The 12,940-nt window shown below is 37.3% G+C and overlaps 1 protein-coding gene and 1 pseudogene across 1 annotated transcript in view; both read left to right on the plus strand.

The window, feature by feature from the left end:
• Positions 1–11,423, plus strand: part of C9H2orf73 (chromosome 9 C2orf73 homolog) — a 50,402-nt gene extending 38,979 nt beyond the window's left edge. Inside the window, exons 4-5 of the mRNA XM_059187668.1 lie at positions 2,589–2,704; positions 3,507–11,423. Coding sequence (XP_059043651.1) covers positions 2,589–2,704; positions 3,507–3,875 — 485 coding nt within the window. The 3' untranslated portion in view covers positions 3,876–11,423. The remainder of the gene's footprint in view (positions 1–2,588; positions 2,705–3,506) is intronic.
• On the plus strand, positions 10,955–11,037 carry LOC131808718 (U6 spliceosomal RNA; annotated as a pseudogene).
• Positions 11,424–12,940: the final 1,517 nt, after the last annotated feature.

Here is a 12,940-nt window from a genome sequence, read left to right on the forward strand (position 1 = left end):
TTTAAATTGCCTTCACTCTAATGGGTGAAAGTAGAGTTGGGTATAGAATTCTTAGTTCATGGTTATTTACCTTTTATACTTGGAAGATATTATTCCATTGTCTTCTGGATCCTATTGTTACATCAAGTCTGCAGGAAGTCCAGTTAATCTTTTGAGAGTAATATGTTTTGATATAAGATTTTTAAGGTTCAAAGGGGGCCTTTGTATATAGAGTTATTTATAGTTACTTATGATTTATATTAATAACCTAGATTTAATATTACAAATGAAAAATATTTCTTTCCATAAGCCTTTAATTTTTATATATTGTTTCACTATAATTGTAGGGCTGTCTTCTTACTTCATATTAATACTTTCTGTGTCTTTGAGGGTGTTTTTTTGTGCTTATTTTAAATTCTTAGAGTATCAGTTCTAATTATTCATCCCCACACAGTATATGTTTTTAATTTTGTTGTCTTTCTTTACAGTGTCTGTCTAGATTATCTTAATAGGTCATGTTCCCCAAGGGAAATCAACAGCCCTGTGGAGGCAAAATGTAAAAACTAGGGTCTGGCTTGTGTGCCTCCCAGTGAATTTAAAGGAAAGAAAATGATGGTCAGGCTAGAGAGTGTCAGATCCTGTAAAACTAACCTTGGTCATTTCCATTTGCTGTCACTATACTAGGTCACCCTCTAGTTAGAACACCACCCCTCCCTCCCACTTTAAATTCCTAAAAAGAGGCAACCCAAGAAAAGGCAATCTCTTGATGTTTTCAGTCCACCAGCACTGATGGTTGCTGGAGGAATGGTAGCAGGGCAAATACCCAAAGGGGCAGCATGCATCTGTTTTCATCAGCTCCTTACTCTAAAGGGACTTCTGTGCTGTTCCAAACTTACTCAGTTGATAGCAGATGGCTAGCCAGTTGCTGCCAGTTTCTTCCCCCTGGGGAAAGCAATGACCTTCCCAAGGCAATGTGGGGATGGGGTGTCAAGAGGAGATTTAAAAATCTCTCCCCATGAATGACCATGACAGTCACCCAAAACCCAGTAGTCTTTTCCCAAATGGTAGGAAAAATATGTGTAAGTATGGCTAGACTTTTCTCAGTGTCATAGTTCCCGTACATTTTTAGTAAATCTTTGGCACCTGCTGTTCTTTTGTACACTAGCAAATCCTTAAAAAAAAAAAAAAAAAAAAAAAAGGTAATGATTATGTAGAAAATGAGTTTTGAGCAACTGATCTCAACTAGAAATCAAGGAAATATCATCAGTTAACATTTTTTTTCCCTGCTAACAGGGAAAAAATTGCCATTTCAAATCATGTAATATATAAATACTTAAAGACTCATAATTCCTAATAAGATTAGTTTATATCAATGTCTGAATATTAAATTGGATTCATGAATGCTTAGTAGTCTGAGTTTACTAACATATTTCTCCACATATTTCTTCTTCTTATATATTCTCCCTAACTTTAAAGGCAAGATTTTTTAAAAATTAAATTTCATTTTTTAATAGTTAACACATGCATATAGTATAAAATACAAATGGCACAAAAGAATATACAATGAAAGTGAACCCATCTCTGTCCTCCAGTGACCGAATTCTCTCCCCCTGCAGCAGTCACTTTATCAATCTCTTGAATGTTATTCCAGAGATATGGTATGTATACATAACTTCCTATATGTGACTTTTTTATAAAAGGGAGAAATTTTAAAATTGTTCCTTGATGTAATTTTACCTCACTAAACAGGGAGTTGTTCTGATCCTATATAACCTTGCATGCTAAAAGTAAAGTGAGTTTTAGAAGTTATTAAAAATATGGAACAGAGGAGACCAATAGAATGAATCCCTATATACCCATCACCTAGCTTGAAAGATTATTTAAAAGTGATTTTTAAAGAGTTTTACAGTCTTACAAATTTTCAGAACGTCCATCAATGGGAAATGAAAAGAATCACATGTTCTACTACAACTGCAACAGCCCTGGAGTCTCCCAGGTCATTCTGTTAGTGCTAATGGGGAACAACATATGCATAAAGTTCACATAGCCTTTCGTGTAGTAAAAAATGAGTTGACAAATGAATTGTATTTACATCTTTCCTACAATTTTGGTTGGTTTCTGTGCAAGAGACATTTCTAACAGAATTTTAAAGCCATTGTTGCGTTAATATTAGTTTTAGAAAGTACTACTAATGCCTCATATGGGGCTAATTCAGTTGTTTTGATTTGGTTCTTTTCATGGAGAAAGAATGTTGCATTCATTATATTTATCCATACTTTAAAAAATTTAGTATTATTAGCATTTTTTTAAAAATGTGATTATGGGGACGCCTGGGTGGCTCAGTTGGTTAAGCAGCTGCCTTCAGCTCGGGTCATGATCCCAGCGTCCTGGGATCGAGTCCCACATTGGGATCCTTGCTCCACGGGGAGCCTGCTTCTCCCTCTGACTCTGCCTTCCACTCTGTCTGCCTGTGCTCGCTCTCACTCGCTCTCTCTCTGACAAATAAATAAATAAAATCTTTTAAAAAAATGTGATTATGAATATTGATTATATTTCCATATACAAATCTAATTTTTGTCCTGACTTGACAAAATCTTTTTTTTCCTCAGTTCCACTTGCCTCTCCTGATGCATCAGCAGAACTTCAAAAGAATTTTATAGAACACATCTCTTTTTTACATCGATATAATGCTAGGAAAAGTCCCAACGAGCCCATCCGGGGAAAGGTGAGAGTATTCTGAATCAATTATTTAATACTTTAGGATGGAACAGGTTTATGGTAGAACATTAAGCTTTTCCAAGTCATGACTGTCTTTCGAAAAGTCTATTTGAACAAACTAACATGGTTGTTAGGGGTATAAAAAGCTCAGCAACATGTTACAGTTAAAATTAAGGAATGATGTCATAATTTTGGATCACAGTCTTTGGAGTTTGGTTTCAATTATTACAATCATTCACTTAAGGTAATATCAGAGCAGTTTGATAAACTGTTGGCAATGCTCATGTGGGCGTGGCAGGAATGCATCTGAGATTTAATACAAAGTCAGACATTAATGTGACGATTGCCAGATTTTTTTCCCCCAACTGCCGATGTTTGTTTTCATATTTTACCTTAAGTCATTTGTTGAAACTACCTGACATTTGGGGTGCAATCACAAATGCTGAGGTCTATGAACTGTAGTTGCTAGTGTATCCACAGCAAACCCCAGAGCCGGAAATGAAATTCGATATGAGCAGTCTTACAGAATTCAACTGATAGACATGTTGGGAACAGGAAACAAGATGCTGCCTCTTTGACGTTCTGTTTTTCCCTTTTATTTTCTGGCTCACCCAACTTTACCATTGATGTAAAAGTCTCACTGATAATTATCTTGCTGCTGCCTTCATTTAGACTTAGGTGTTGGCCAATGAGGAGGCAGGAAGAGAATTGCCTGCCTCACCAGAACTTGAGCTAGCACATAAGTTCACAGCTGCATCTCCCAGCAACTTGTGTGCCCTGGTTAATGTCAACTTTGTTTTCCTTTCCAGCGACATGGAGCTTTTGTGCAGACAGAGATAAAACCAGGGAGTAGGCCAATAATTCCTACGGGAACAGAGGTATTACGGAATGCTCTAGGGTCATGCTCATCAGAACAGTCCAAAAAAACAGAGAAAGGAAACTCAGCGGAAAGCAAAATGATCTCACCAGGTCTCTGCCGACAAAATTCCCCAGAGCTGTTAGAGACTGAAACTCACTTATCAGAAACAGACGTCAGAGAGGCAGCCAAGGCATGCCCCAGAAGTCCTGAAAGAAGGAAGAAGGTTGCAGACATCTTCCAAGCAACTGCAGTAAACGCTCTTCTTCCCAGGTATGATCATTTCAATCCATCAATAAAAAGTCAGGATAAGTCAGGATAAATTACCTTCTTCAGATAAAAATCTAATCCTTGGGATGGAGAGGAATTACGGAATCACAGAAGCCCTCACAGTTGCTTTTTCTGTTATCAATAACCTCAAATTTCAATTTACATAAATAGGAAAATGAAAAAAGACAATTAAAATGCACCAAAAATTTAAGAATCGTCTCTGATGAGTAGTAGATTATGAGACATATCTCTGTTTTATTATTTATAAACAAAACAATTTTGTTTTACACAAAAATGAACATAGTTAACAAATATAAAACTTTTATGAGAGGCCTTATGGGATAATTATCCTGTGGAATCAAAGTAGTGTTGGAATTTTGCCTCTACCACCTATGAGCTGTGTGACCTTGGGTAAGTTATTCAACTTCTCTAGACTTCAGTTTCCTCATCTGTAAAATCAGGATAATGGTGACTTCCCATGGTTAGTGATAATGAGATTATATACATTGATCAGTAAGTAACCAATGTGATTATATTATCACTATTACTATAATTAAAGTTTCAGCTGAAACATAATCCTCTTCTGTAACCTTAAATTCTTCTCCTTATTTTTTTTTAAAGATTTTATTTATTTATTTGACACACAGAGAGATCACAGTAGGCACAGAGAGAGGGGGAAGCAGGCTCCCCACTGAGCAGAGAGCCCTATGCCAGCCTTGATCCCAGGATCCTGAGATCATGACCCCAGCCAAAGGCAGAGGCTTAACCCACTAAGCCACCCAGGCGCCCTCCTCCTTATTTTATTTTATTTTTTAATATTTAATTTATTTATTTGACACAGAGAGATCACGAGTAGGCAGACAGGCAGGCAGAGAGACAGAGGAGGAAGCAGGCTCCCTGCTGAACAGAGAGCCCGATGCAGGGCTTGATTCTAGGACCCTGGGATCATACATGAGCCGAAGGTAGAAGCTTTAACCCACTGAGCCACCCAGGCACCCCTCCCTCCTCATTTTAAAACTTTTAGTCCTTCCACATACAATTAAGAGTGTGAAAAATTAAAAACATTTCTCCTGGTACTAGTTACACAAATGTGCATGTGCACGCACATACACACACACACTCTTACTTCAAAGATATATGGGTACCTAGAATATAAAAATATTTCCTAAGTTGTTTTCTATTTTACTTAGATCACTTAGATCAGTACTAACTCAATCTTTGCTTTTTAGATGAGTTTGGTGTGGTTGATTCTACCAGCTCTTCTATTTGGCACATTTGGTGTGCCAAAATGTATCTGTCAGGAGCTGTGTTCTCTTGCACACAAGTGGAGTAGGTAGAATATTTTTCTGCTGTCGAAAGAGTATTTATATGCTCAGCAAATTTCCATGGCAATATATCAGTTGCACTATTACCTGTAATGTTGATAAGACAATAGGTGTATCTTTATCCCTTTCTTTTCGACTAAAGAAATTTTAATAGATTGCCAAATGAATGAATGCCATTATTATATATTTGTGTATTGGGGACTTTCAGTTCTTACAATACAACAGATTAAGGGTAATAGTGAACCCCTTTCATTGCACACACCTTGAAATGCTGAATAAAATATATAGCCAAGCTCACAAAACTGAGAAACGCCCATGTTGCAAAATAGCTTGATTATTTGTGTATCAATATGCATCTTAAAGATCTTTTATTGACACATGTAAAGTATCTCATTTTTAATCACTGCATTGTCTTCCATAGTATAGATATAGTAGAGACTGGAGCCGAGGTCTTACAGGCTAATGGCTTGAATTTTAATCCACAGTGGAACAGAGATGGAAACCTCCATATTAGAGTTGAGATTAAAACCTACATAAAGCTAGAACCCTCAAAGAGTTGGCCTATCTCGGTACAAGGCAGACTAGAAGATCTTCACTTGTACAACCAGGCAGACAGCAAGAAAGTTTCCTCTTCCTACATCTAGACCTTCCTACAGTAGACCATGGCTAAAGTTTATGTAAGAAGGTACAACCTCAAGCTTTGCCACATTCCAGTTTGGAATATGAATTTTCATGCAGAACATCTAATTGGACACAAAATTAACATAAAAATTAGTCCTGCTGGTGAAATGCAAATGCAAAACCTTCCCTGAAGAGAGATTTCCACAATCCATGGAAGTAACAGTCCGCTAAGGGAAGGTCACAAACAAAAGTTATAGATCATAAAAAAGAAAACCAAACTGAGAAAGAGTCTGAAGTATAACAAAAGGAATGGTTAAACCTTAAAACTAGAAGTAATAGAATTTGAACACTTTCAATTTCAAGGTATTTGTCTTTCTTGCACTCTGGAAATTTTTACTCTGTAGCCTTTCTATTATTTCCATCCCCCCATCTCCATTCCCTCCTTCTGGAACAACTACCAGCTGCATGATAGAATGCTTGCATCTATCTTCTATGTGTCCTAACTTTTCTTTCATTATCTTTTTCATGGTACTTTACCACTAAGTAATGCAAGAATCCCTTGACACTAATTTTCTACTAACTAATTTGTTTCCCAGCCTTGTTAATTGTTACACCAGGCCATCTATGGAAAACAGTTTTTAATTAGTATTTTATTTTTTAATTTCTGAGATCTGTAAATGTTTCCTTAATACACAAGATTCTTCCTATATTATAGATATGATAGCTTCTCTTATCACTCTTAGAACACTGTAATAAAGCTTATCATCTTAACATCTTTTTCTGCTCTCTTAATTCTATTGATTTTTGTTTGTTGAGGAAGATGCTTCAATTTCTTGGTATTATACTTTATTCTTCAAACATTTGGTGAGTCTTGGTTGTATACTCTTCTCTGATTATGTAATTTTCAGACCCTTATCAGTGTAAATTGTTTCTGTCTGTTGCACCTGACTTTTCGACAGGGTTGGGATATGAGTCAGACAGGATCTAAAGATGATTTGTGTGATGGGATTTTTGACCCTCCTGGAGGTCAGTGGCTACTTGGGCACTGGCCTGTTTCTTCTCTAGCCCTAGTGTATGAATCAGTTCATCCACAGCTGCCCAGCACTCAGTGCATGCAGATCAGGGAGAGGTTACTAGTTTGCTGTTCCTTAGGCAGTTCCCTAATTTTTCAAACTGATAAATGCCCCAGAGCCCTTTCTACTACTTAATATCCATTAGCTCTAACCCTGTAGTTCTATGCAACTTCCCTCTACAGCAGTCATCTCTACACTTGTGTTGGGTCCGTCCTTCCTTCCTTCCTTCCTTCCTTAAGATTTCATCTTTACTTTAGAGTAAGAGTGTACATGAGAGGGGGGAGGGAAAGAGGGGCAGGGAGGAGGGAAAACAAGAGAATCACAAGAAGACCCCACACACAGCACAGAGCCCCATGTAGGCTTGATCCCACAACACCCTGAGATTACAACCAGAAACCAAGAGTCAGAAGCTCAACTGACTGAGTCTCCCAGGTGCCCCCGAGTTTTTCTCTCTTTTATTTTTGTTCCTCCAAACACTTGTTCTCTTGTAGTATCTTTCAGAACTTAATACAAATCTATTTCTTCAGATAGTAGGTCTCTCTGGTTTCCAATACTATTAAATTGTATTTTATTATCACTATCTATTTACACGTATTTTTGTGAGATTTAGTGGGCAGTAAGTGGTAGAGGTATATTACCAATCTGCCATCTTGAATCATTCTCTGATTTTTTTAAAGTAAATCATTTGCAAACTTAGTACTTTGGCCATAAGTAAATCACAGATTCCCTGCAATAGACCTCACAATTGACCGGCAGACATTAGTGAAAATTGTCATGGTCTTTCTGTCTTAGGGAATGTGTTTTAGTGAGAGATGGAGAGATGGAGCCCAGTTAGTGGACTACAACTATAGGCTAGATTGGTGGTTCTCAACGTTTTCAAGTATAAGGACATGTTTTCTGCATTTAAAAAAAGTTCATGGTTCCTTACAAAATGTAATTGAACTTTTAGTATCCATTGTTTGAGAAAACACATAATAACAAAATACAATGATGATTTCCAGGTTCAATCCTCTCTTTTTTAAATGCTAAGGGTTTGTCTCTCCACAATGAATTCCATAGTCTCTGAAAGTTATAACTGCCTATTGGTACAAATAGTGCTCTTAAATTTTACAAGAATATTTGAATGTTTTCAAGTAGTTTCTTTATCAAGTATTTTCTTAGAATTATAGCTTTTACCAGGTTAGAGGATTTTTTTTTCCTGTTTACCATACAAAACAAAACCAAAAAATGGACCTTCATGAAATTTAATATTAAAAAAAATCTTAATGAATGAGCTAATGGTTTTCAGTCCTTAACATTGTTATTAATACCATAAATCTTTGTGTGTTTTAAGAATTAAAGCATTTTCCAATCTATTATCTCATTGGATCTTTACAATAATCCTATGAAGCAGGACAAATATTACTATGTATGTCAGTCTTCCAGCTAATTAATAGACAAATAAAACTTAAGTAATTTCCCCAAGCTGGCAATTGGCAAGCAACAAAACCAGGGCCAGAACCTAAGTTTCTCAGTGCTCTGCCCATTCATTCCCAAATGTCAATGCCTAGAACAATGCTGGCCCATTACAAACGAAAAAACAAGAATAGTATAACAAGTATCAGAGCAAATAATTTCAAAACTTTTATTAAGAGATTGTCATTTTACTGCTTTGGGAGATTTAAAATGCTCTTAATGAGGCTCCTTATCACAGTGACAGATGGAGCTAATGTGGGATCAACTCACCTATCGTAACTACATCAAGAAAGGCTTCATAAACAAAACCATTTGAAATACACAACTACGCACTAAAACAAGAAAGTGAAATCCTCAGGTGCCAGAAATAAAGAGAACACTAAAAAGTAATGATCAAGAGGTAAAGTTAAACAGGCAAAACAGGCAGCTGGAGAAGTGGAATCAGAAGTTGAGCTTAGGGGCTGTAGTGGGAGTTGAGGCCCCCCGTGCAATGGAGCTGGCACTCAGCGCAGAGCCAGGATCCCAGAAGAGCTCTGCTGTTGTGAAAAGGATTCTAGAATCTCTCTCCCATTAGCCTGAGAATTAGGGGGTGAAGCAAACTGATTACCACCAAGACAGCTCACCTCCCAAACTAAGCTGTGCACAAGGTGGGAGCCACAGGGGTACTCCTGAGTAGTAACACAGAAAACCCACACCGAAGTAGCAACAGAAAAAGCTGAGAACCAAAGATCCAGAAGAAGCCGAGAAACCTGAAGGACCCTCGTATAGACAAAAGACAAATACAATACTGCCCCATAGTCACACTTTATTATCCTGGGGACATGAGACACCGTGGAAAGAAATACCTAAGATGAGATGAAAAATACCTATCTTCCAGGGAGGGACTTAGCAGAATTCATGCCTCGAGAATTACAGACAATAGAGCAAAGAGACTATAAAGTAAATAAGCTTAAATGATTCTGGACATAAAAGAATAAAAACTGTACAGTAAAACCAGAACAGCCTAAAAAGTAAGAGACATAGTTCAGGGAGGGGAAAAAAAAAGCTATAGAATTTCCAAAGATAAAAAATAGCATTTTTTCAAAACAATTCAGTAGATTAAAAAAATTTAAAAACTCAGTAGACTAAACATAGCTTAAAAGAAAGTAAGTTGGAAGGCAGAGTTGAAGAAATCTCACAGAATAAAACTCAAAAAGATAAAAAAGAAATATTTAAAAAGAAAGAGGCACAGAGAATAGAATGTTACTAAGTGTTCCAGAAGGACACAATAGAGGGAATATGAGAGGAATCTGCAATAAAAATGGCTATGTTAGAGACTGCTGCCTGTTCCTTATAACCAGTCTCGCCCTCTGCCTTTTTCACAGAATCACCCATTTTCAGCTGAGAACTAGGCTGCCCAGAATAAAGGCAGTATTTCCCAGTTTCCCTTATACCTGGACAGGCTATATGACTGTACTTTAGAATGTAAACAAAACAGCATGTGCAACTTCCAGAAATGTCCTTAAAGGAAAGAGATAGGACTTTTCTCTCTACTTTTCTTTCCTAGTAGCTCAAATGCAGATGGTATGGTTTAAGTTTGATTAGAGAATCTACTTGCTGAAAATGAATGGTGGAACAATAAAATGGAAGGATCCCTGAGCCTCTGACACCATCAAACGCCACCTGGAAAGCCACATCTATGTGAAAAAGAGAAACTTCTGTCTTGTAGGAACCACTTTGATTTAGAATTGTTTTTAAAACACTTGCAGCAGAATCTCATCATAACTTCTGATTGAGAATTTTCTACAATTAAAGATGGTAGTCTCCGATTTGAAGGAGTGGAATGAATTCTGAGCTAGAAAAAAATGTGATTAAATCTATGCATGGACATAGAATAATAAAACAGCAGAACACCAAACATACAGAGAAAAGCTTTAAAAGCAAATCTGAGGGCGCCTGGGTGGCTCAGTGGGTTAAGCCGCTGCCTTTGGCTCAGGTCATGATCTCAGGGTCCTGGGATCGAGTCCCGCATCGGGCTGTCCCCTCAGCAGGGAGCCTGCTTCCCCCTCTCTCTCTCTGCCTGCCTCTCCATCTATTTGTGATTTCTCTCTGTCAAATAAATAAATAAAATCTTTAAAAAAAAAAGCAAATCTGAGAGAAAAGAGATTGTTGCCCATAAGGAAAGATAAACTTCAAAGGAAAGATAAACTTCTCAAACACAATGAGGGATGCAAAAAGAAAATGGAATAGTATCTTGAAAATGCTGAAAGGCAGTGAGGCTCAACATAGAATTCCATGCTTCGCTGAACTGTAACTCAACAATGAGGACAAAATGTGGACCCTGCCAGACATACACAGATTAGCACTGACAACAAGTACCTATATAATACAACTTTACAAGGCACTGTTCTAGGTGCTTTATCTATTTTAACTCATAATCCACACAACAACCCTCTGAGGTAGTTACTATTAAATATTACTATATCAGGGATGACGAAACTAAGATACAGGAAAGTTAAGTAACTTGCCCAAGGTCACACAGCTAGGAAGAGTCCAAATTGGGATTCAAGCATGGACAGCCTGCTTCAGATTCCGTTGTTGTAATCCCTCACAGGAAGAGTTCGTTATGCCCAGACCTTCCATGAAATTACCACTGAAGTCATTTAAAAGATGGTCTGGTACTCACTTTGGCAGCACATTTGCTAAAATTGGAATGATACAGAAGATTAGCACAGCCCCTGTGCGAGGTTCACATGCAAAAGACCAGTATGGAGCCTGGACAGACCAAGGAGGATGTAAGCAGAAAAACGAGAAAGATAAATCAGCAAATCATATGGATCCACTAATGTATTAACTACAAAAGTGTCCTTTCATGCAATAATTCTGATATTAGATTCTAGGGGACTTTTTTTTTCCTCTTATAGTATCTTTATTTGGCAAAAGAAAATATTTGGCAACTCTATGTCAATTCCTCCCAAAATTTTGGTAATTTTCCTAGTCTGTGAAATCATAGTCTGGCAACCATTGATCTATTGTGCAACAAAGGTTTTTTTTTTTGTTTTGGGTGTATGTGTGTTTTTTAAAGGCAAATTTGCAAAGTTAATTACTGGTGTGTCATACAAAAAAATATTTATTGGTATTAGTATATTTTGTTATTTGTATTCATTCTGTGAGGACAGGCTGCATGTAACAATTAGTGAGAATTGCTATTTTCCTCAAACATGGCTCCTGTGAAGGACATGCTATAAATCAAAAGGTAACAAAGGAGAAAAAACCCTTTCTACCACAGAAACTCTTTGCTAACTTATTAAGGTTTATGGAGAGAATGCTTTTTGTTGATAAATTATATCAAGGCGATCTACAATATTTCAGCCCAGAAGGCAGAGCCCAGTGCTGTTACGTGCCAACTAAAATCAAAGATGAGTAACCACACAGAACATTTCTGAAGGAGTGAATTTTGTGAGACATAGAGAATATATGTTACTTTTTACTTTTCAAAATAACTATTATAAAATTTTCTTCAAATTACTCTGTAAACTTTTTAGTGCTGAAGATTAAGAAAGCCAAACGTTTTACTCCTAAGTAATTTGATAGGTCACACAATTTTCCCATTCTTCAGTCAACCTTGTATCAGAAAAGATACCCTGAAAATGGTCCCCAGAGTTCCCAGCAATTTGTTTCAAAATCATATGCAAATGAATTGAAAAAAATGTAGGACCTAGCACAATTTTCATGGCTAGAATCTTAATTGTGGCAGTAAAAGAAACTGAATTTCCAGATTAAGTTCTTCTGTAAAAACAATTTTTTTAGGGTGTTATTGTTTGTTGCTTTGCTTTTGTTTTTTAAGATTTTATTTAATTATTTGAGAGAGAGAAACAGAGGGAGCATAAGGAGGGAGGAGAGGAAGAAGCAGGCTCCCCACTGAGCAGGGAGCCCGATGATGCTCTATCCTAGGACCCCAGGACCACAACCTGAGCCAAAGGTAAGCACTTAACCAACTAAGCCACCCAGGCACCCCTTTGCTTTTGGTTTTTTTTTGTATTTTTTTTTAATGAATCTATGTGTTTCATGCAAGTCTATGCAAGAGTCTTTGTGTTTCACTGTGGAAGGAGTTGGGAATATTGAGAAGGTTTTTTTTTTTTTTTTTTTTAGATTTTTATTTATTTATTTGACAGACAGAGATCACAAGTAGGCAGAGAGAGAGGAGGAAGCAGACTCCCCACGGAGCAGAGAGCCTGATGCGGGGCTCGATCCCAGGACCCTGGGATCATGACCTGAGCTGAAGGCAGAGGCTTTACCCCACTGAGACACCCAGGCACCCCTTGAGAAGGTATTTTTAAGAGCCAGTCTATAATGCCAAAATTCCCTTGAAAATCCCCTATTTGGCCCATGGTGTGTCCAATATACAAAATTTTGTATACCAATGAGCTATGGGACAAAAAGGAAATCCCTATCAGATGTCTGCTTACCTGTAGGGTTTCCTCCATTCTGTTTTTGTATTAGGGTTCTATAACCTTAGTACGTGCTTGTGTAGTGAAGAATTAACCTTGCCCAAAGAGAGTTCTGGCTTTTGCCCTTGACTTCTGTGAGGTAACTTCTAAGATCTTGGAATATCTTTCTTGACAAGAGGGTCTTTGTTTATCTGGGGACCCTGGACCATGCCA

This window comes from Mustela lutreola, chromosome 9 (genome assembly GCF_030435805.1).
Source record: "Mustela lutreola isolate mMusLut2 chromosome 9, mMusLut2.pri, whole genome shotgun sequence".
Classification (NCBI taxonomy): Eukaryota; Metazoa; Chordata; class Mammalia; order Carnivora; family Mustelidae; genus Mustela; species Mustela lutreola.